Source organism: Neoarius graeffei, chromosome 10 (genome assembly GCF_027579695.1).
Source record: "Neoarius graeffei isolate fNeoGra1 chromosome 10, fNeoGra1.pri, whole genome shotgun sequence".
In the NCBI taxonomy this organism is placed as follows: Eukaryota; Metazoa; Chordata; class Actinopteri; order Siluriformes; family Ariidae; genus Neoarius; species Neoarius graeffei.
In genome coordinates this window covers 80161409-80186882 of record NC_083578.1, presented here as the reverse complement: position 1 = coordinate 80186882, position 25474 = coordinate 80161409, and the positions used below count along the sequence as shown (strand labels likewise).

Sequence of the window (25474 nt, the reverse complement as noted above, 5' to 3'; positions counted from 1 at the left end):
TTTAAAATTGAGTGATATGTTAAATATTAAGTTATTACTGAAAAACTATTGATTAAAAAAACAAAGACACTGAGAAATGGTCCTATAAACAACTTTACCACTATAAAAGATTACCAGGACTACAAAAATGCAGAAAAATAGGCTTTACTTATCCAAATGCACCTGTTGGTTCAAAAGTTAAAGTGCAGAGAACCTCACAGCACAACATGAAGTTACCTTAAAATATAATATAAATGCCTCAGCTTTCATGTAAGAAAAAAAACTATTAATACTAGTACTGTGTGCAGGCAGTCTCTCCTGAAGACTAAATTAAACAATAATTATAAACTAATAAAATAAATGGCTCAGGCTTCATAGTAGAAAAAAAACAATTTGAACAGAATCTCACAGTATGATGCTGAAGCTGCCTAAACAATGGAAAATAAAATACCATTTTGGCAAAAACGTTGGCATCCATCAATTTCTTGTATTAAGTAAAAAAATATGTTGCCAGATACTGCTGAAGTTTTACAGCCCAAAATATGTTCAAAACCCGCCAAAATGCACTTAAAACCGCCCAGATTGGGCCGGAAACCCCGCAATCTGGCAACACAGGCAGCAGTAATGGCTGCATTCATGTTGAGGATGTAAACACAGTTGATGTTGACGAACCTTACAGCTTCGTTTTTGCCTGGTCCATCGCATCAACGTTTGAGACGCCTTTCAGAATGTTAAATAAACCTCTCGAAGCTGGATCTACTCTCAGAGCGGATGATGAATGAGATTTACAAATGTAACAGCACTGTGGTACCGTTTTATTAATTAAAACCAGATTACAGTGCTCACTGGGTTCATTCGGAGTCGTTTCGACTCGATCTCTTGGTTCTCAAAGCTGTCATTTATCAAACTTTTGCTTAATAAATAAACGCAGCTGCCCGTTCTATCTTGCCCAAAGGAGAAACGTTGACAAGACAAGGGCATGTACTGAAACACAACCAAGGCCTCTGATATCTTACAAGGACGCTGACTTTTTACTGCAACAGATGAACGTCGAATAAATGATGACCTGAAAGACCCTTAAGGTTCGGCGTGCTTGTTTAAGTGCAGTGTGTGTTTGCTGTGGAAGATTTGTTGTATCTGCAGGGCAACAGGCGTCGAGCTGATGTCTGGCCATGTGATGTTGGATTTGTGATTTGGTCAAGTGGAGATAGTCAATGTTGAAAGTGAAAAATGATACTTGGTTCTGCTGAGCAAGCTTCAGTTTTTTTACTTTGACGTGGTGGGAGTGGTCAACTCACCCAAAACCCACCCACTCACTCGCTTCTTCCAGCTTGTCCGACGTACGTGTATGTGGGGTCGCTGCCATGTGGACTTTGTTGATCCACATGTCATATTAATTGGAGCATAGGGCCATTTATTAAAAAAATGTTCTGTTTCCGGTCCACCGGCCGGGTGAGTGCCGTTTGTGCGGTTGAAATTTTTTTTTTTTAACGCCGGTTTTTCGACATTTTTTTTTCGGGTTCGTAAATCTAAAATCGAACTTGACATTTTCCGCATTCCCAGGGCTTTCCATTAAGGCTCATACTAGCCAGCCATGACAAATAAGTAGCCAGCCGGGGGGGGGGAGTAAACACAAAATAAACTCCTGTGCACGCAGTTCCCAGGATTAAATGTATTTTCCGCAGACCATTTATTTATTCACTTTACTCAAATACAAAGTAAAATGGCAGTAAATCTTCTTTCTTTTCTTGCATATTGCATCATGAGGCGTTCCTGGCTTGTAAATCTCTTATTTTCGGTGCATGACACATTCACGCAGCTGAGCATGCTATGAATTAACAACGACAACAGTCTGCAGTGGGGCTACACAATTACACACTCAGCCAACATTTCTCCATTTGTGTATGAAAATACACTCCAACCACTCAGTTTGGGTTCATTTACAACCAGCGGTGTCTTCTGATGCCAGCATGTAATTGAACGAGAGAAGACTGGTTTACCGGAGACAAAATAAGCGTTATCTCTGCTTCTGTTCCCTCCGACACACTACTGCCTCCGCCGAGTGCGCACGCACACCGCATGTCGGGGCCGCGGATGAGTTACTCTCCCTTGATCAACGAAGTCGGCGGGGAATTTGTGGTTATTATCGGTACAAACAGCGCGAATCACAACTTAAATGAGTGCGGTTCAGTTTGACATTATTGTCAGTCCGTTAGATAAACATTTAATTTTATTAAAATCGAAAATTAATATTTAGAGCCTGTGGGCTACAAAAATAAGTCATTAAAGTAGCCGGCTGGACTTAATTGTGTAGTCGGCTGTATGGCCGGCAGCCGGCGCTTGTGGAAAGCCCTGCATTCCGCGCAGAATATAGAATTGAATCAGCTCTGCACATGCGCCGTGCGGCACAAAAAAATGGCAGCCACCATGAAGGAAGGAGATCCGAAGTTTTCAAACATTTGCTTAAGTGTGAAATCGCAAAATGGTATTCTAGCGAACAACAAAATAGTAAAGATTCAGAAAAACAAATCATTCAGTGATCATTTTAATAGTGTAATTTCATCCGAACTAGGCCTAACGCTCGATTTAGAACTACAAAAAGTCCGTGTGTCGGACATTTTAAGTACCTTTTTGTAAAAGTTTTGCAAATGTTGCAGTCAGCATTTAAAATGCTAACTTAAAGTTTTTGTACAAGTTTCAGTTGATTAAACTGTCATATTTTATTAAATGTGTCTGCTTTTGTAATAAAAAGTACTGAAAGAAAAAGCAAACACAGCATTGCGATTTCTTATCCATATATATATATATATATATATATATATATATATATATATATATATATATATATATATAAATAAAATGTATAAAAAAAAAATCCCTCCCTCCCTACTGAATTTTTTTGCTCACCCGGTGGACAGGAAACGGATTTTTTTTTAAGGATGGCCTAGTTTTACACCGGAAGCCCTTCCTGCCACAACCCTCCCGTTTCCGAGCTTGGAGAAACAACCATTCACACCTATGGGCAATTTAGAGTAACTAGTTAGCCTAACCATGGCCGTAACTACCATTGAGGACACCGAGGTCATGTCCTCTGTATTTTTTTCAGAAATTTCAAATTGGTCTACACTGAATTCGAGCAGTGATCAATGTAAAACGCAGCGTCCGCATCCAAGTCATCTGTATTTCCCCCTAATAAAATTCACATTCGTCTAATGTCATCTGAAATCTCTCAGCCTCTATCTCTGTTACAGTCAGTGCGTTTACATGCACATAGAGAAAATCGAATTTCTGCCGTTGCTCGACTGAAATCGAAGTTCTAAATGCCATGGAAACACCTTAGCTCGGCTGAAATCGAACCGAACTTGATTTTTCGTAATCGAGCTACGCGACCTAGATTATGCGATTTTAGCCGAGCTACTTGGTGCATGTAAACCCTATCGAGCTACGTATTTGAGCTACTTACTTCAGCACTGCCCCTTCCGGAAGTGACGAGTGACGGGACCACAAGCGGGAAACACAACAGCCTCGGTCGGCATGACAACGAATCATGACAACGGCATGAATCTTTTCTTTTTGTGGCATTGTTTGCACTGTTAAAATTTAGCTCACTTACTGTATCACCAAATACATCTGTACAGCTGTTGCATAGCTGTGAATTGTGTACATAAGTCAATAAAACATAAGACGAGTGGAATCCTGTGTCCGAGTCCTTCCCTTTCAAGTGTGGGAAACCCATGATGCTCACATACACTTGACAGTAGGCTGCCACGGGACCCTGACAGGCGTGCAAAATGGATTGCTGCTATCAGGCATACCATCTCATCTCATTATCTCTAGCCGCTTTATCCTTCTACAGGGTCGCAGGCAAGTTGGAGCCCATCCCAGCTGACTACGGGCGAAAGGCGGGGTACACCCTGGACAAGTCGCCAGGTCATCACAGGGCTGACACATAGACACAGACAACCATTCACACTCACATTCACACCTACGGTCAATTTAGAGTCGCCAGTTAACCTAACCCGCATGTCTTTGGACTGTGGGGGAAACCGGAGCACCCGGAGGAAACCCACGCAGACACGGGGAGAACATGCAAACTCCGCACAGAAAGGCCCTCGCCGGCCCCGGGGCTCGAACCCGGACCTTCTTGCTGTGAGGCGACAGCGCTAACCACTACACCACCGTGCCGCCCAGGTATACCATATATACAGTAATAGTGATAGACTACAAGCTCTCCCTACCTGTGCACATTTTTTTTATGTTTTTTGTGTGTATTTTTGCGTGTTGTTCGTCTGTACCGGACTTCAATATCCACTACAACCGTATGGACTTACTGGACATTGGTTTCCAGCAGAAAATGACGGTTTGTAGCGATTTCCATCGCATGCACAACATTCCGGACGAGATAGCGAGATCAGCGGGGTCTCAATACTTAAGTGACTTACCCGTCCAATGAGGATTGTTATTTTCTTGCTTACAAGATGCCACATCTGAGGGGGGCTGACACATCCTGAATTTCTGTAAAGATAACTGTCCAGAGATTTATAAGCACGCAGTGCTTCACCACTGAACAGCGAGGGAAAGTTAATGAGGTAATTATACACATCTGGGTATTCCGCTGGCAGTTCAACATCCACTGACACGGTCGTGAAAACTCCATCCGGTAATCGATAAGGGTCACTAATCTGTAGGTCGTTTATTTTAGGCATATATCTAGTTATCCGTTCATTAGAAAAATGAGCCGTGTAGTCCGTCGGTTGAAATTGATCCCTTTTGTAGACGAGTGCAGCAGTATTCAGCAGTGTTTTTTACTGACAAGATGGCGGCTGTTTACATTCCGGTCACGTGACTGCAAGAGGTCTATAGGGAACGATTACTGGACAGTGCTCTGGTAGGCCACATTAGCCTGCCATCCGTGGCATTATACTATTTATAGCCGACTCTAAGCGAGGAAATATCTCTTTGTCTTATTTCCACAATGACTGCACAGGATCCCTCAGGATTCTTGACTTGTCAATTGCAAGCAAAAGTAAAAATGTTTACCTCCAATCTTCTCCTTTTCGCTTGAGCGTTGCTGCTCCGTTTCTTCTTTGACTGCTTGATTTTTGTTTCATGCGCACAATCCACTCTCTCCGCCTCGTCTCTTCTTCTGGAAAAAGCCAACCCTCTGGCTTCACGCACACAATCCACTCTCTCTGCCTCGTCTCCTCTTTCGGAAAAAGCCAGCCCACTCGCTCCACCTCTTCTCCTTTTTCAGAAAAAGCCAGCCCACTCGCTCCACCTCTTCTCCTTTTTCAGAAAAAGCCAGCCCACTCGCTCCACCTCTTCTCCTTTTTCAGAAAAAGCCAGCCCACTCGCTCCACCTCTTCTCCTTTTTCAGAAAAAGCCAGCCCACTCGCTCCACCTCTTCTCCTTTTTCAGAAAAAGCCAGCCCACTCGCTCCACCTCTTCTCCTTTTTCAGAAAAAGCCAACCCACTCGCTCCTCCTCTTTTCCTCTTCCGGAAAAAGCCAATCCACTCTCTTTGCCTCTTCTCCTCTCTCGGAAAAAGGTAAAAACTTCTTCCTGAACCGGTCCCGTTGTTCCAGTTCACTGCACAACAATAAGGCATGTTTTTTTTTTTTTTTTCCTTTGGAAATTCCTGAATGCGCATCTGCACTCAAGCCGAACAGCAATGTAAGTAAACGGAAGTGGACTCAACTCGAGCGATTTGTTTGGCTTAAATGATGCCACGCGCCGAGTGGTCGAAAATATCCGAGCAGAAATTTGCCATGATCCGCGCTAACTTTATTTTAATTATTACTTATTAACATTGGGACCAGAAGAAAATTACAGAGGGTTTTTTTAACATATGAAGTTTCAAATGTGCATAAAATTAAAACCGTTGCCTATGAGTTTTAATTTCATTTGTACTTCCTCCATTCGCTTCCTTTTTCTTTAGCTTTCAGCAGTCTGAAAAAAGAGAAGGAGAGAGCTCCAATGTCTTGTTAAATCTATTTGTACACTCAGTCACACAACAGCTCTTTCCCATTTTTAGATCTTTTTTTTTCACCCCCTTTTGGGTGTTTTCACAGCATTAGAGCTGTATTACTTCCCCCTGTGGTGAAGTCATGTATATTTCCACTATTGTATGTTATTGCTGTCTAAACAACTCAATTACAACTTGGAAAAACAGAGATCACGCAGCCTGATTGATAATCTCAGTTAATTTTTTTTTTTTTTAATTTCGATTCGTATCATAAATTTGTATTGCGACTTTTTTTTTTTTGGCATATGATCCATTGTTACATGCCTAGTTGCATCCTGATGCATTTAAATCAACACGAGAGAGTTTTTTTGCATTTCCTTTTCCTATGAACCCAGATCTGTTGATAAAATAATAATAATAATTCTTAAAAACGCATATTCACATAGAAATCTCAATGCTTTTTACAGTAAGAATCATAAAAAAAACACTTAAATATGAATAGCTAATAAAAAAAAAATAGTAATCATGGTGGTTAATCACTTAAACAAAAATATCTTTAACTTAGATTTAAAACTATCTATTGAAGGAGAGTCTTTAAGCTCAGCAGGGAGAGCATTCCAGAGCTTCGGTGCTATTACAGAGAAAGCACGATCTCCATAGGTTTTTGGGTATGTGCGCAGAACAGCCAAGAGATTCTTCGGAGTGGACCTCAGACATCGAGTTGTAGAGTAATCGTTCAAGAGACAAGTTAGGTATTGAGGTGCAAGGCCATTACGTATTTTATGTGTCAGTAACAGGTTTCTTCATGCATGCGCGCACAAACGCTAGATATGGTGAATATTTAAATTTTTCCCCCAATGACAAAATTCTCATCTCATCTCATTATCTCTAGCCGCTTTATCCTGTTCTACAGGGCCGCAGGCAAGCTGGAGCCTATCCCAGCTGACTACGGGCGAAAGGCGGGGTACACCCTGGACAAGTCGCCAGGTCATCACAGGGCTGACACATAGACACAGACAACCATTCACACTCACATTCACACCTACGGTCAATTTAGAGTCACCAGTTAACCTAACCTGCATGTCTTTGGACTGTGGGGGAAACCCACGCGGACACGGGGAGAACATGCAAACTCCACACAGAAAGGCCCTCACCGGCCACGGGGCTCGAACCCGGACCTTCTTGCTGTGAGGCGACAGCGCTAACCACTACACCACCGTGCCGCCCCAATGACAAAATTAAAATAAATTTTTTTTTAGATAATAAAAAAAAGACTTGTCTGCCAGTTTAGTTTAATGCCATTGTGATGATACTGTAATACTGTAAATCTGAGGTCAGTGCTTGCTTACGTTCTCTTCCACATGTCCTTGCTTGTCATATGCAGGATTCCTGCTTTTCTGTTAATAAATGCAAATTTATCCAACCAGGAGATTCTGTCTGAAAGTCAGCGTTGTAGTCGAGTCACTAAACCTTGAGTCCCCAGTGTTCAAGTCCAAATCATTAAAGAAAATTTCGAGTCGAGTCCACTATTGATCCGAGTCACGTCCGAGAACAAGACTCCAACCGCACCATTTGACGGCGGCTGTTTTAGCGCCATTAACGTTAGTTTGTTCCTGAACGTGACGTATGAACAGGTGAATGTGCTTCTCTTTATCAGGGAGTGTAAAGTATTCTGTCAGAGATGGTTGGGAAACAGAAGGTGTGTTTTTTATTAATACAAGTGAAGACGGTAAACAATCCAGAATGGCAGGCAAAATCATGACGGTGGAACGGGCAATAGGTCGAGCGAGGAACAAACAGGCTCTCGTAGACTTGGCAGAATCAAAGACGAGAAACAGGAAATCGGGGCTCAGGAGCCCAAACAAGGAAATAAGGCTCGGTAATGTATCAGCAACGCAACTCAATACTTCGCAAAGTAAGTGTGTTTTCACAGTTTTTATGTACGCGCACTGATTGTGCCTTCATCCTGTGCAGGTGCGAGTCATTTACGGTGTGTGTGTGTGTGTCCACTTGGCGCACGCGCTGTCCGGAGCGCGCCCGAGAGTCTATCTGATGCACGTGCCAAGGCGTGCAGGTGTGACACTCTTATACCCCTTTTCCACCAAATCAGTTCCAGGGCTGGTTCGGGGCCGGTGCTGGTGCCGGTTCACGACTCATTCAACTTGCGAGCCAGCTGAGAACCAGTTTGCTTTTCTATAGCTCGCGGTGCTAAGGGAAGCCACATCATTACGTCGCTGTAGACGTCATTACGTCGCTACGTTTGCATAAACCTTGGCGCAAATATTGAAGCAAAAACAACACGGAAGAAGCAGCAGCAGCAGCAACAATAATAATAATAATGGATGACTTCGCGTTTGTACAGCTGCTGTTTCTCGTCGCTTAAAAATGGCGATCTTTCGCGGTCTTGTTATTGTTGGTCTTAACAACTCCGCCCCCCTGCTGACGTAAGCGGTTCTTTTCTTCTGGCCCAGCAGAGAGTTGGTGCTAGCCTGGAACCGGTTTTTCTGGCCCCAGAGCCAGTTCTTTGTCAGTGGAAACAGAAAACCCGGTTCCAAACTAAGCACTGGCCCCGAACCAGCCCTGGAACTGCTTTGGTGGAAAAGGGGCATTAGATGAAATTAGTATAAAAATTAATGTAGATATAAATATCTTCTGGCATATGACAAAAACTAAAGAGAATAGCCAAGTCCTCATCTCCAATTTACGAGTCCGAGTCATCAGTGCTCAAGTCCAAGTCGAGTCATGAGTCCTTAAAATTAGGACCCGAGTCGGACTCGAGGACTACAAGCCTGCTGAAAGCGTGCTGCGAGTATATTCAGGCCACGAATCGGGGGGAAAAATAATTAATTACGGCCATTAGCGCCATTCAACTTTATATTCGAGGAGTCTGTGTGCTCCAAGAGGTGCGATCTGCTGCCACTGTAGATTAGGAACTGAAAATCATTTATATTGTAATTATTACATTAATCCACAGCAAATGGACCATTAGCGTTTAGCCATAACCGCAAAATGATGTTTTCGTGTGTGTGTGTGTGTGTGTGTGTTGAACAGGATGGATGTGTACGATGTAATGATGATAACAGTTGCCTCTGGTCGAGTGATTACAGCACAACACGCCTACTTGGAAAGTCTCCTATTTTCACCCAGTGACACATTTGAAGGATTATTTCTCTTTTTGTTCCCACCAAGACATTTAGCTCTCATTGATTTTAACGTAAACGATACGTTCTTTGGCAGTACGTTCTTGTGGCCTTGCGCAGAACCTGCGACATATTGCCTTTGTCTCTGAAATTCCTCTTTAACTCAATAATGCCAAGCAATGTTGTTGCATTTTATCTTCTTGAGGGCAAAGCCCAAACCATTTGCCCTTGTTTATACGGATTGCTGAAATAAATCACTCCGTTTATGGATTAGTGTTGTGCCAGAAGTACATTATAGGACAATTTTCCTTGCCGGGCTGAAGCACCTGAATAATCTTATTGTGTGCTGCTTCTTCCTAGAGATGCTGGTGGAACAAGGTGCTTTATTCGTTCACGTCTTTGAGAGTGTTCCTGCTTTGTTTTGGAGTGGTGGTGCAAAGCTTTACTGTTTGAAATTCAGGTTAAGACAGCAGTATCGAATCAAAAGGGGTGTTCACATGGCAACTTGTACTCCGGTGTAGCACCGGGGCTGCCCCGGTAGTAGTCTGGCTAACGCGACGTCAAAGCTCTCCGAGCATTTGGTCTGGCCAAGCTATTAAGCCAAACCGTTTCCCAGAGCCCGTGGTTGACCCGCCTCCCTGAAATGCCTCAGTTTGCTACTGGTCGAAGCCAGAAAAGGCTGTGACGAAGCTTAAACCAATCACATCACTCTTTCCTCTGACGTATGCGACGCGACGGGGCTAACTGGTAGATTAAACTCTTACCGAAGCCGGTCGGGAGCAAGGCGAAAACGTCCTTCCTTTCAATAAATACCTCCAGGGCTGCTCTTTGCTCCGTTTTCAATGAGAACTTCCCGTTGAATGCTTTCAATACAGCATCTACCGCTGTGTTAAAGGAACAGTCCACCGTACTTCCATAATGAAATATGCTCTTATCTGAATTGAGACGAGCTGCTCCGTACCTTTCCGAGCTTTGCGCGACCTCCCAGTCAGTCAGACGCAGTCAGACACGCTGTCACTCCTGTTAGCAATGTAGCTAGGCTCAGTATGGCCAGTGGTATTTTTTGGGGCTGTAGTTAGATGCGACCAAACTCTTCCGCGTTTTTCCTGTTTACATAGGTTTATATGACCAGTGATATGAAACAAGTTCAGTTAAAAAAATTGAAACGTAGCGATTTTCTATGCTATGGAAAGTCCGCACTATAATGACAGGCGTACTAACACCTTCTGCGCGCTTCGGCAGCGCATTGATATCTGAGCTCCGTATCAATGCGCTGTCGAAGCGCGCAGAAGGTGTTAGTACGCCTGTCATTATAGTGCAGACTTTCCAAAGCATAGAAAATCGCTACGTTTCAATTTGTGTAACTGAACTTGTTTCATATCACTGGTCATATAAACCTATGTAAACAGGAAAAACGCAGAAGAGTTTGGTCGCATCTAACTACAGCCCCAAAAAATACCATTGGCCATGCTGAGCCTAGCTACATTGCTAACAGGAGTGACAGCGCGTCTGACTGCGTCTGACTGACTGGGAGGTCGCGCAAAGCTCGGAGAGGTACGGAGCAGTTCGTCTCAATTCAGATAAGAGCATGTTTCATTATGGAAGTACGGTGGACTGTTCCTTTAACCCTTTGGTGACTGACCCCTTGAACATGGTTCCTCCAGGAACGATGACGTTTCAGTCATCAAGACAACGGAAAAACTAAAATACAAGAGCATTTTGTTTTGTGCACAAGAGCATTGTGACGTATCTTTCTGTTTTTGTATTTTAGTTCTTCTGTTGTCTTGACAACTGAAAAGTCATAGTTCCTGGAGGAACCATTTTCAAGGGGTCAGTCACCAAAGGGTTAAAGGCTTGCCGCTGCTCCATGTTCGTGATGTGAATGAAGCGCTTCCGGCATAGATTCTGTAAACAATCTATGGCTTCCGGTCGCAGTTCTACTACGTCACTGCCTTGAACACGCCTCTACCCAGGGCCGTTGGAGATGCTCATAGTTGATTGGTTCCCGATTTTTCGGGAGCTTGGAAATGCTGTAGATAGCCTGCCTTGCCAGACTAAGCTCGGAACAGGCCCTCGTGTTGCGTCACGCTTAGGATGGGCGGGCCCAGGCTACCCCTGTACAAAGTACAAAGTTATACCGGTGTAGCCCCTGAAAGCTGCTTAAACCGGTACAAATCTAACCCTGCTCGGGAGGTGGTTTAAGAAATTTGCTCCGGAGTAAATGCTAGTTTGCGGGGCAGCACCGATATAAAATGGGGCGTCTGAACGCTACAGGGGTAGACTCGCTACGCGTGAGGAGAGTTGATTACATACGGGCATTGCATAATTTGCATTCTGGTATTTTGCGCTTCCAAAATGGCGAATATCACCAACAACAGAACTGTGGGTCTTCCAGTGTTGCCAGATTGGGCGGTTTTAAGTGCATTTTGGCAGATTTGAACATATTTTGGGCTGGAAAACGTCAGCAGTATCTGGCAACACTGGTGTCTTCATCCACGTTGTTTTCCCGGCGCTTGGTGATGCCATGACAACCGGGAAAAGGAAGTACATTTAATTTCCGCAATATTACTATCGTATAGCACGGTCGCAAAAACTGCCGTGTGAACGCCAGTGGGGCTGCACCGGTGCGAACACGCTTCTCTCTAGTTAAGCAGGTTTGTGACGTGTGAACACTCGACAAAATTTACATTGGTGTAAGATATATCGCAACAAAATACATCGGTGCAGCATCGATGCAAATATGTGCCGTGTGAACATCCCTAAAATGGTGTGTGCCTGTCAGGCAGAGTGAAGGCGTGGATGTGGAGGCTGTGCCTGTCAGGTCCAGGGAAGGAGGAGGCGTGGCCTCTGTGCTCATGCCCGTCAGGTCCAGGGAAGGAGGAGGCGTGGCCTCTGTGCTCATGCCCGTCAGGTCCAGGGAAGGAGGGGAGATTGTTTGTGTGTATATAAAGTATTATTTAACTTTCTTGGTTCTACATGTAACTTTCATACTTTGGACCGTTGATCATGTATCAAGCTGAGCATCATGTGATGCACACCCTTCTAGACAGGTGAAGAAAACAAACTTCTTTAAATGTCACACAGCAGTGTGATCTGTCTCTCTTTTTCTGTCTGTCTCTCTTGCCGTTATTTTCTCTCTCTTAGTCTGCAGCCTATCTACGGGGCGCGGTACCCGCCTGTGGACCCTCGGGTTCTCTGCTCGTAAGTGCAGCCACCTGCATGGATAATGAGCCCTCAGTGGATGATTGACTGCTTCGTCTCGTTGTTTTCGTCTGTTTCTGTTCCTGTGCTCGAATCCATCCCAGTCTGTTGTCCATTGAACCTAAATATCCAAATCGAGCACTTGTTCCCCCCCCCCCCTTTTTTTTTTTTTTTTGACCAGTGTGTTTGTACAAAATATGTTTGGTTAATGTTTTCATTTTCCTCTCTTTGTCTCTGTTTTAATCTCACAAGATTTTTTATTTTTATTTTTTCCCCTTAAAATGTCTTCTAAATTGTCAGGTTTCTGAAAGACACTCCAAAGTCGAGCACTGTGAGCGTGAAATCAAAGAAGCCAGCCACATTCCATGAGTTCGCACGCAGCACCAACGACGCCTGGGACATCGACGACGAGGAAGACGGCGGTTTCTTCACGCCAACACATTCCACTTCTGTTCCTGCGCAGTCGCACTCCACAGTCAAAGCACTTCGTTTGAAAGAGACCAATTGTGTAACTGATGATAAAGAGCCAGCGCCGTGTCCAGGGGGTCGGTTGGAACCAGCAAGCACGGCGGTCTGCCGAGATCAGCTGAGGACTGACGGCGAGTCGGCCAACGGCAGGGTGGTGAAGTCCAGCAGTGACGTCCAGCTGAACAGTAATTCAGGTCTGAAATTTTGAACCATGTTTTTATTTCGTAACAGTTTTTGTTTTTTGGGAGATGAACTTGTGATCTGTGGTTGGTTGAAGAGAGCAACTGGTCGGGGCGTTGTGGCTCAGGTGGCTAAGGCGCCGTACCATAAATCCGGGGACCCGGGTTCGATTCCGACCCGAGGTCATTTCCCGATCCCTCCCCGTCTCTCTCTCCCACTCATTTCTTGTCCTGTCTCTACACTGTCCTATCCAATAAAGGTGAAAAAAGCCCAAAAAAAAAGAAGAGAGCAACTGGACTTGCTTGAAGATTCTTGAAAACGTTTCGCCCCTCATCCGAAAGGCTTCCTCAGTTCTGTCTGACTAATAGGGAGTATCCAGTATTTATCCTCTCATGGATCATCATAGAATCCGAATCGGAATGCTGATGGCTGCATTGTAGGCAGCTGATAAAAGATGTCACAGACACCCACCTCTGTTCAATGATGGTCGCTCCAGGTTGACAAAAATGAACGATCCACTCTGGCTAAAGGCCTCTGCATGCTCTTGCGACAAGGCTTTCGCAGATAGCTTTTCGCAGACAGTTGTAATTTATCGTTGAGCGGGGATAATAGGCGTGCACGATGTTATTCACCGGCACAACGCAAGGGGGCGCGAAGTCGCTAGGAGTAGTTGGTGGGTGTGGTTAGTGGAGTGTTTATCCTCCGGTTACTTATAATGACTAGAACCTTTTTTTTTTATTTTTATAATGACTAGAACTGGAGTCGTATAGATGTACGTACTTCCTCAATCAACCGCTCTTCATGCTGCTCCATCTTCGCTCGTGTTTTTAAAAATGCTGGTCGTGAAAACAAACCAAACCGGGAAAGTAGGGAAGCGGAAGTGCATGTACAGCGGACCAATCAGAGCCCTCTTGTCTGCGGCGCTGTCTGCGGTGGTCATAATTTTTGGGAGGTGCACGCAGAGTGTCTGCGAAGGTGGGGGGGGGGCTACGCAGACACTGTCTGCGACGCTATCTGTGAGGACTGGGTTGCCAGCATAAATTGGCCTTAAGATGTCTGCCAGTTTTCTGGAAGTCCTCTCATAGGGATTTCATCCCAAAGTGCGTAGAAACATATCTGTGACAAATCTCAGTCATCCAGATCGTTCATTTTTGTCAACCTGGAACGACCATCATTGAACAAAGGTGGGTGTCTATGACTACGTTCAGACTGCAGCCTGAAACGACCCATATCCGATTTTTTTTGCCCATATGCGACCTGTATCCGATTTGTTATTGACAATCTGAACGACACGGATCCGATTTTTTTCACATGCGACCCAGGCCGCTTGGATATGTGGTCCTAATTCCGATGCATATCCGTTATTTTCGCATGCGACTGCAGTCTGACCGGACAGGTCGCATTCATGCAACCTACACATCATCAACAAGAGACAAGCGTCACTATTCTGCGTTGGCTAATCCCGCCTCTTTGGTGGAAAACAACATTTGTACAGTTTTCAGAATTTAAATAGACTTTTATAGAATTGATCAAGCTAATCAGGGCTTAATTTGAGGGGGAGCAAGCCGGAGCGCGCTCCGGAACCTCGGACGTTGGCTCCGGCAGCTATTTACACTGGATCCGGTGATCCGCCACCTCTTTTGACTATGTAAAATAAATATAAATATAAAATAAAAAAAAACCCCAAATAATTAAATAAATAAATGCAAGTTTAATGTCTGATTTTGATATCTGTCTTGTTGGTGATTTCTCTCATGAAACGACATCCACAAAATATCCGTTTGTATATTACGGAAAAGGAGGGTGCACACTTCCGTGGCCGCGGGAGGAAGACGCGCTGTTCGGGGGAAAAAGAAGTGAAAGCGCTCTGCCAGCAGTTTTGCATCAATGACCCACGACATGTCATTAGGGAATTCAGGGAAAGTAATGGAGAATTCATCCCAGATGAACTGAAGGGCCTCTTGGCCGCGATCAACACTGTCCCTATCGCAAGTGCAGAGTGTGAGCGGGGTTTTTCGCAGATGAACTTAATTTGCAGTGTTATTACAATACATGCCCAGAAGCGCCCCCCCCCTTCTTTTTTTTTTTCGCACCGGAGCCACTCATCCTCTGTGCTCCGGGACCTCCCACTTTACAAATTAAGCACTGAAGCTAATGGTGCAGGCTTTCGTCTAAACGGGGGAACAGGGGCGCTGCGCCCTCTTACTCTCGGCGTGCGCCCCCTTACCGACTCCGTGAAAACATCCCAGCAACACTACGTGACAATGTGTCTGATCATCAAATACGTTATAATTGCTCCAAAAATATTCCAATCATAGTAGATACACCGCCAGACGGTGCAAAAACAATCCGAATTGGCGTTTTCCAGACTGAGGCGCCATGTTGTTTAGTTGTTTACTTGTCGCGGCTGCTCTCGCGAGATTTGACATGGGTTACATACAAGGTCAGCTGACTTGTAGAGCGAGATTTCTCGAGACTGAATGACCTTTCACCCACCGGGCGCGGGAGCTTTTGACAGAAGTAGTTCACGAGTTGTTTTTGTTGACACTTGGGCATTTAAAGATGTCATCCCGCGACACGAAGCGGAAGAAAGCCGAAGACTGTCCAGGGCAGAAGAAGATTACTTCTTTCTTTTTCAATGTTGACAGACAATTTGTTACAATTTCCCTCTCAGATAGCCTCAGAATGTCCCATTGGAGCATTTTTCAAAGGCTTTGCACGGCGGGGGGGACAACCGGCACCATCTCCCCCCCCGCTTCGCTCCCTCGCCATGGTGAGCGCCCTCATACTAAATTTTTCTAGAAAAAACCCTGTGGTGGATTTGGTAGGGACCTGGATGTTAAACCATCCTGTATTACAAGATTGTTCTGGAAATTTCCAGTAATTTGACACCTTCGGTCTCATTAGTCTGCTGCCCACATTAATCAGATTATTGTGTGAGTTCCACCGTGCCAGGTCTCGCCTCATCTCCATGCTTTACTTGCAAACTTGAAGAGTGCGCTTTTTTTGGTTTACGTATTACGTAGATGTGCTTATATTATGTGTCAATTTGCGCATGCGGGACACTTTTGGGTCGTTTTCCGTTCATATTGGAGATCGCATACAAGTCTCATGTAATTGGTAATGTGAACGGCCTAACAAAAAAATCGGATTTCACAACAAATCGGATATGGGTCGTTTCAGGTTGCAGTCTGAACGTAGTCTATGACATCTTTTATCAGCCACCTACAATGCAGCCATCAGCATTCTGATTCGGATTCTATGATCCATGAGAGGATAAATACTGGATACTAGGGCTGTAACGATACACCCAACTCACGATTCGATTCGTATTGCGATTTTTGACCCACGATTCGATACGCCCACGATTTTTTTTTAAATGTTTTTTTAAAGTAGTAAATTTGACTTATTAACATTTACTTACTTACATTAACTATTTAATAACAAATAATTCAGACCACTGCAGAGAATGAGTAATATGTATGCAAAAATGAACAAATGTATATCCAAAGACTGTTTTATTTCTCAAAATCATACTGTTGAGCCGGAAGCTCTGTTTTTTTCGGTTCTGAAAAAGTCATTTTTCCAAATCGTGTAAATCCGTTAAGATTTTTTTTGGGGGGGTGGCGGCTCTCTCACTGTCTCACTCTCATAGGGCCAATGATTTTCTGTGATCGCGGAAAACAGATGGAAATTACGGAATTTTTATGGTGAAACATTGCTCGCGTGTCAAAATGTAACTGCCGCAGAAGGCTTCCGCCCAAGCAGACATGCCTTCAGTGTTGCCAGATATTGCTAACGTTTTCCACCCCAAAATATGTTCAAAACCAGCCAAAAAGCACCTAAACCCGCCCAATCTGGCAACACTGCATGCCTTTCCGGTCAGGTGATTATGATTGGCTTGTGGCACACCTAGCCAGCCAATGAGCTGCTTGTTTACAGATTCGCTCCCCGCGTCGCAACCAGAATGGCGACCGCTTAAAAGAAATGAATGCTCTGCCAGTGGCGAGTGTGGACGTTGCGTGACTCGCAGAAGATTGTCGCAGGTCGGCGAAAAAACGACTTACTAATAGATATAAAAAATAAAAGTAATTTAAGTAAGTTTAAAATGTAGCTCAGCCAATCAGGGCATGAGAATTGTCCCCCAAGCATAACTACGTCATCACTTGTTTACCGCAATGCACTGTGGGGGATAGCCAGGGTCGGCAGTTGATCGATAATCCGACATCCGTCATAATTTTACGCGAGAGCGATGTGAGAGGAGCGGTTTTTTTTTTGCCGTGCTCTGTCGTAGAAGACAATGAAATTGGCGATTTAAAGGGATGGTTAACATGTCAAGGGTTTACAGCAGGAATCCAAATCAAGCTTGTTGAGAAGGTAAGAGTCTAGACCGACTCTACCACACTGTACAACAACATCAAATCTCAGAATGTCTTATTTCTGAGGACGCATATTGCACCAGCTGAACTTTATCGAGAAAACCAATCTGTCTGAATATGGGGACTTGGCGCGGAGTGGCGCTCTCGCAGGGGATTCGTGGGCAAATAAGGGTCAGAGTGGTAAACGAGTGATTAGTTAAATAAAACTTGATATCAGGAAACATTATAGAGCCCTGCACTCCCGCGGGAGTCCCGCGGGACCCGACGCAAAGCAGTGCGGCGCGGGACAAATTTTAAAAGCTCGTTGCGGGCAGGAGGGGGAGTGCACAATGCGGGCGGGAGAGGTGATAAGCTGCAGTCCCGCTAACTAAAAACGTGTTTAAAATAAAATTTATAAATTATTAATTTATGTCTATCATATATAATTTGTGCTGGATATTTTATTTGGCATTAATAAAAACATTTTAAGATGCCTAAATTTGCGGATGTGGTCTAATCTCGCGTACGTTTCCGATTCCTTTCCGCTCTTCCATGTTTGAGATCTCCGATCATGGCAGAAGAGCAGAGCTCCTCTAGTGAAGCTCACAGTGCTTCAGAAGTAAGTGCTGCTTTAAAAAGAGGTACATTTACCGTTAAAAAGTCAAGAGTATTAGTCCTAAGTACTAAAAAGTATTAACTAGTATTAAAAAGGACTGTGTATCGCACAGATTGTTCAATTTAAAGCTAGAAATAGACAGTGTATAATCTGAGGAGCTGGCTGTGGTTGCGCAGCACTTCATATGAGAGGAGAATGAAATCGCGGTTGGAATCATAACACCACAGACTCAGAAGTGGGAGTGCGAGTGCGCAAAGCGAGAGCTGTCAATCATGAGCGCATGCAGCACTCAACTTGGAATGTGTCAGCAGAATGTCAGAGTCTAAACAATAAACTTACAATAAATGAAGGATCAGTCAGCGGAGAGCTCAGCTAAGCTCAGCACGTTTAATTCCCCAAGCCAATGACAAGAACTTTCGTGAGAAATAACGCGAACGTCTGCATCATGCGGGATTTGCGGGCGGGAGCGGGACAAAATATGGCAGGTGCGGGCGGGAGCGGGACTGAAAATCATAATTCTTTGCGGGAGCGGGCGGGAGCGGGACTGCACAATGCGGGCGGGAGCGGGACTGAAAATTCTGTCCCGCGCAGACCTCTAAAACATAACCCCCCCCCCCCCCCCCCCCCCCCCCCCCCAAAAAAAAAAAAACCTTTGGAAACCCGCTGACCTGCCGTGTCATGTTTAGTATAAATGCTGCTAGTGAGGTACAAAGTCCTCCCCATGCCATGTGGCGCATCGGGCGGCGCCGATCTTCGTTTCCGTAGCCCTCTAGTCTGGCTAACGCAACTTCAAAGCTCTGCGAGCATTGGTCTGGCAAAGATATTAAGCCCAACCGTTTCCCAAAGCGCGTGGTTGACCCGCCTCCCTGAAATGCCTCAGTTTGCTACTGGTCGAAGCCAGAAAAGGCTGTGACGAAGCTTAAACCAATCACATCACTCTTTCCTCTGACGTATGTGATGCGACGGAAACTGCTTGAGTAACAGGAAGAAGAAGGAGGAGCTGAAGAGGAAGATAATAACACAAACAGAAATGGAGAGAAACTTCCCGTTGAATGCTTTCAATACAGCATCTACCGCTGTGTCAAAGGCTTGCCGCTGCTCCATGTTCGTAATGTTTCTAGTGAATGAAGCGCTTCCGGCATAGATTCTGTAAACAATCTATGGCTTCCGGTCGCAGTTCTACTATGTCACTGCCTTGAACACGCCTCTACCCAGGGCCGTTGGAAATGCTCAAAGTTGATTGGCTCCCGATTTTTCGGGAGCTTGGAAGAGCTGAAGATAGCTTGCCTTGCCAGACTAAGTTCACAACAGGCCCCCGTGTTGCGTCACACTTAGGATGGGCGGGCCCAGGCTAGTAGCCCTTGGCCTCTCGAGTTTGACTCCCCACTCGCATCTGTATTGCAGCGTGCCTTGCCAGACGGCAGTAGGTACCATTTTTATGATGGTCTTTGGTATGACCCGACCGTGAGTAGAACTCGCGATCTCTCAATCGAGAGGCGGACACACTAACCCCTAGGCCAACTCGCGGTGCTGGTGAGGTTTGGGAGTTTTATCGGTCCGACAAGCTCGTTTGGCTGCCGAATGCTTCGTTTTACAGATTTTAGAATATCGCTAGTTTCAGACAATGAACAGTGTCGATTATTATTATCTTCTATAACCGAAGGCCATTCCGCAGACCATGGAAATGTTGCTGTGCCACAGTTTAAGTACGTCTTTTTTTTTTCCCCCCCACCAGAGAAATGTAAGCTACAAACACTTGTCCATTTCGATTCAGTTTGAAGGTTTTCGTTGCGGATTAAAAAACTTCCACCATTTTTTAAAATGTCTTCTTCGTGTCTTGCTTGAACTATTGACTCCACTGCTTCCGTGATTTTCAGTAGTGCTGCTCAAAGAAAACGTACAAATCCAGACGAAATGAACGCGGAGTACCGACAGAAGGCTCTGTCCGTATACATATTTAACATTGAGCGTAAATGAGCCTTTATAGCGTTTTAAATAGTATTTTTATATTCGGGAGCACGAGTATTGGCCAAATTGAGCACAAGACGTTGTGAAGCAAGCGAGTTTACAGAGAAACTACTGTGAGTCTGAGCACTACAGTTCAGCGAGCACCGAGCACTGTCAGGTCTGCACTTAGATTTTTTTAAACCTAAAACTCGGCATGACGTCGAGATACCCATGTTTACGTCTTCACACCCGATTTCCTTAAACGGCAACGTCCGAGTCGTATCTCATTTGACTGTTCAGGACAGAATCGGAGGGTTGCAGTTCATCATACAGGAAGCACACGGCTTGAAAAACGTCCTACTGCTCCTTTAAACTAACTGACGGTGATCCAAGTGTTAAAGTGGGACGTGTCGGAAAAGGTTACGCACATGAGGACACACCAGTATCCGGCAAAACAGCACCTCGTTCGATTAAAGTGGAAACAGTGCACTGATGGACAAAACATACCGTACCAAAGAATGTCAGTGTGTGAAAATGACACTCTATTGTCTGTTTGAAAACTCTGAACAATGAGCTGCAGTGTGCCACGCGTCAGCCGGACTGAGGCACTTTGGGGCGGAGTGTCTGTGTTTTAAATACGTTTTCGCTTCACATTATGTGGAAGGTAAAATTGGTCTTCACCAGAACCATGCCTACAAGAAATCAGCACAGTCCATTTTCGAATGGATTATTTTTTTTCCCGGTTTCCAGGAAGTGACGTACAGTCACAGAAACAACAGAAGAAGAAAAAAATCAAGCGAATAAATAAGTGCTGGTTCTCAGTAGTGGTGTACACAGGAAGCAGTCAGGCATGAGCAGGATTCAGAAAACTAGCAATGACCTTGGAGGTCATGAATCACCATGACCGATAACGGCATCGTAAAAGAGAGCACACACACACACAGAGAGGAGAAGGCGGCTGCGTGGGTTTTGTTTTAGTATTGGTGTTCAGCTGCTTTCAGAACAGTTCGGTTGCAGATGATTTTGTAGATACTTAAGAGATCAGTACACCTGTCTATACACCTGTCTGTCTGTCTAGATCCATCTATCTGTCTATAGCTGCCTGTCTGTCTCTGCATATGTCTGTTTGCTTGCCTATCTACAGCTATCTGTCTGTCAGTATCAGGCTTTGTCTGTCTGCCTGCCCATCTGTTTGTCTCTGCCATATAAAATATATCTGTCTGTCTGTCTGTCTGTCTGTCTCGGTCTGTATTTATATATCATCTTGTCTGTCTGCATCTGTTTCTTTGTTTATGGCTAACTATCTGGCAGTCTCTCTCTGTCTGTTTGTCTGGCTGTCTATCAGGCTGTGTCTGTCTCTCTGTCTGCATCTATTTGTCTGTCTTTGTTTATATCTAGCTATCTGATAGTCTGTCTGTCTCTGTATCTATATATCTGCTTGTCTGTCTCCATCAAGCTGTGTCTGTCTGTCTGTGCATCTATTTGTCTGTCTTTGTTTATATCTAGCGATCTGATTGTCTATATCCGTCTGCTCGTCTGGCTGTCTGTATATCTGCTTGTCTGTCTGCATCTATTTGTCTGTCTTTGTTTAGCTGTCTACATCTGTATCTATATATCCGCTTGTCTATCTATCTATCTATCTGTCTGTCAGTATCAGGCTGTGTCATGCTCTTTTTTTTTTAAATTTCAAGCTATCTGACAGTTTGTCTCTGTCTCTTTGTCTGCATCTATTTATCATTGTTTATATCTAGCTATCTGACAGTCTGTCTGCTTCTGTCTGATCTTTTATCTGTCTGTCTGAATATGTGTAGCTATCTGTCTGTCTAGATCTATCTATTTGTCTGTCTGTCTCAAGTTGCTTGTATCTCTGTCTGTATCTATCTGTCTGCATGTCTGCCTATGTCCATCAGTATCTGTCTGTGTCTCGATATCCATCTCATCTCATTATCTCTAGCCGCTTTATCCTGTTCTACAGGGTCGCAGGCAAGCTGGAGCCTATCCCAGCTGACTACGGGCAAAAGGCGGGGTACACCCTGGACAAGTCGCCAGGTCATCACAGGGCTGACACATAGACACAGACAACCATTCACACTCACATTCACACCTACGGTCAATTTAGAGTCACCAGTTAACCTAACCTGCATGTCTTTGGACTGTGGGGGAAACCGGAGCACCCGGAGGAAACCCACACAGACACGGGGAGAACATGCAAACTCCACACAGAAAGGCCCTCGCCGGCCACGGGGCTCGAACCCGGACCTTCTTGCTGTGAGGCGACAGCGCTAACCACTACACCACCGTGCCGCTCTCGATATCCATCTGTCTATTTAAATTAACTGTCTGTCACACATATATATCTCTGTCCATCTGTTTTGTCTTTATTCTCCTCATTCCTCACAATGTTGTGTGTCTCATTCAGAGCGCAGCACTCTACAGAAGCAGCAGTCTCTCCCTGTGCGTCCCATCATCCCTCTGGTCGCCCGTATTTCAGACCAGAATGCATCTGGCGCTCCACCCATGACCGTGCGAGAGAAGACCCGACTGGATAAGTTCAGGCAGCTGCTGGCCAGTCCCAACACAGACCTGGGTGAGTGAGAAAATATTCAGGGAAAGAAATGGGTTTATCTGGAATGGATTGGGTTCACACACCCTGTGTTTGTGTTTAATACTGTACCAAGCCATCACACTCCTGAACTCTGAATAATCCCCGGCCATACACTACCGTTCAAAAGTTTGGGGTCACCCAGACAATTTTGTGTTTTCCATGAAAAGTCACACTTTTATTTACCACCATAAGTTGTAAAATGAATAGAAAATATAGTCAAGACATTTTTCTGGCCATTTTGAGCATTTAATCGACCCCACAAATGTGATGCTCCAGAAACTCAATCTGCTCAAAGGAAGGTCAGTTTTATAGCTTCTCTAAAGAGCTAAACTGTTTTCAGCTGTGCTAACATGATTGTACAAGGGTTTTCTAATCATCCATTAGCCTTCTGAGGCAATGAGCAAACACATTGTACCATTAGAACACTGGAGTGAGAGTTGCTGGAAATGGGCCTCTATACACCTATGGAGATATTGCACCAAAAACCAGACATTTGCAGCTAGAATAGTCATTTACCACATTAGCAATGTATAGAGTGCATTTCTGATGAGTTTAAAGTGATCTTCATTGAAAAGAACAGTGCTTTTCTTTCAAAAATAAGGACATTTCAAAGTGACCCCAAACTTTTGAACGGTAGTGTATATATCTGGACAAGACCTCACTATGTGGACTATGTGCAATATCTTACGTGCTGCTAGAAATTCTTTATTGTGTAATATATTAAGTACAGATAGTATATTCTATAGAATATTATTTAATATAGTAGTTTTTTTTTTTAAAGTATTTACTTGTACATTTGGTATTTTTGGTTCCTGGATGATGCGCAACAATTCTATGCGGCAGTTATATTGCTGTAAGCCAGTGGAACGAAATTTCATTCAAATGTGCATTTTGAATGTACATGTGAATGAATGTCTGTCTGTCTGTCTGTCAGTACGAGTGTAATTGCTCTATAAGATCTGATTACAGAGTTATAAGATATTTAAATAATATTGGCTGGCATTGAGTGGTATATCAGATGTATTCCATTCAGCTAGCATGATACTGAACAAGTCGAAGACGAGTAGCTGAATGGAATATACTGTATCCGATAAACCACAAAAAAAGTCAGCCAAAATTATTTATTTATTATTATTATTATTATTATTATTATTATACACACACTCTTCATATCTGCATTCTCGAAGGCCAGCGTGGGCTTACCTGTGACTTGGTGCTGTTAGCGTGGCAGTCCAGTTAGCTTCCAGCCAGTGTGGCATTGAGCAGTAGCGTTAGCGAAGGCTGATGCTAGTTTACCCGCGACTCGGTGCTGTTAGCACAGCAGTCCAGTTACCTTCTAGCTAGTGTAGTGTTAGTGCAGTCAAGCCGAATATTGTTATTATTTTCCCAATGTAATTTAAGTTACTTTTAAAATCAGCATCAACAACCACACACAACGGAGTGACCTGGCAGCCGAAATTCTCTCAAAATCTTCCGCTTTTAACGAAGCAAACCTTGTGGCCATGTTTGTTTACAAACCGTCTCAGTCACTCGCTAGCATGGAAGTTTTACATCTCTGACGTGCCTCTCTTCCAGTTTTTTGATGTCTGTTGGTATGTTTTTCTCTTGGAAACGTGCATGAAGAATATATAATGAAGTTGTGGTAGCCTTTCGGGTATTCAGCACATCTTTTTAGTTTCAGTTTATTTATTTAGTGCTTAAATCTAGCACTGGATTAACCTCGTGTTCTTGCTTTCCCAGCCGGCAAAGAAATGATTGTGCGCATGCGCAGCAGAAAAGTTTCGTCATTGGATCTTCGCGCGAGCTCCCACGTGTGACGTCGTATTGTCTTGACAATGTGAAATATTATAACGATATTGCGCGCTCATTCTTCATTCAAGAGAGTGGTGTAATACATGTAGGATAAGCGATATGATGATGATATTGCATGCGATCAGTAAACCTGCTAGAAGGGAATAGAATACATGTTTTTGTTCCATGGAAAAAGTGGCGCATATGTACAGTATAATAGTTGCTTGTATCAAAGTCTTCAATTCCTCATTAATATTAATAAATATATATATATATATATATATATACTCAGCAAAAATAAAAACTTGACACTCATTTTTCAAATAGTGTTTAGAAACTTTTCTTGAAAGAGTTCTTGTTGTGATTATGGTTAAATGCATTGTCAAGGGCATTACGTCACACATTCATTCTACTGGTCGGGCCTACGTAGCACGTGCGAGAGCACTGCACGCTAAAATCATGTTTCCACGTGACACAAGTGACGTGACCTATTGATACACGTGCAATTGATCTCACGGTAGTAGAGTAGAGTGTCATCTCAGAAAAACCAGGTTTTATGGTTAATTATTCATTAATTTGCAATGCCACGACTGTCAAACATTCAGCGTGAACGTGCCATTGGCATGCTGAATACGGGAACATCCGTCACTGACGTTGCGAGGGTTATAGGATGCAGTCGACAGACCATCCATAATCTCCAGACACGTCTCCATCAAACCGGCACCACAGCCGACCGCCCCCGTCCTGGTCGACCACGTGTGACGTCACACGCAGAAGACCGACAGATTGTCTTACGTCATTTGCGTAATCGGTTTGTCACTGCCACATCCACTGGGAATGAATTGTTTAGAGGTCGAGTGACTGCCCAAACCATTCGAAATTGCCTGCGCTCTGCTCTGCATTAAATTGTGACTCACAGTTTTTGATCATGGACATTGTCGTCGCATTTCTGGTGGAACCGATTCCATGACAAACATGATCTGTATGCTTTAGCATCTTTAATGACAAGATAATCGAATCCAATCGTTATTTCAAACCTATTTTCCAACATGTTCAAATTATTGACTTTGAAACGAGTGTAAAGTTTTTATTTTTGTTGAGTATATTTGCAATGATCTTAAGACGTCATCACATCTCAGACCGGAAAAGTGTTCTTGGTAAGGCTGCAACGATACATTAGGCCACGATCACGATATTAGGGTCACGATACGATACGTATCGCGAT

General features: G+C 44.1%; 1 protein-coding gene across 1 annotated transcript in view; it reads left to right on the top strand.

The window, feature by feature from the left end:
* Positions 1–25474, top strand: part of tbc1d22b (TBC1 domain family, member 22B) — a 198383-nt gene that overhangs the window by 19025 nt on the left and 153884 nt on the right. The window contains exons 2-3 of the mRNA XM_060932378.1: positions 12585–12946; positions 22273–22440. Of these exons, the coding sequence (XP_060788361.1) occupies positions 12585–12946; positions 22273–22440 (530 nt within the window). The remainder of the gene's footprint in view (positions 1–12584; positions 12947–22272; positions 22441–25474) is intronic.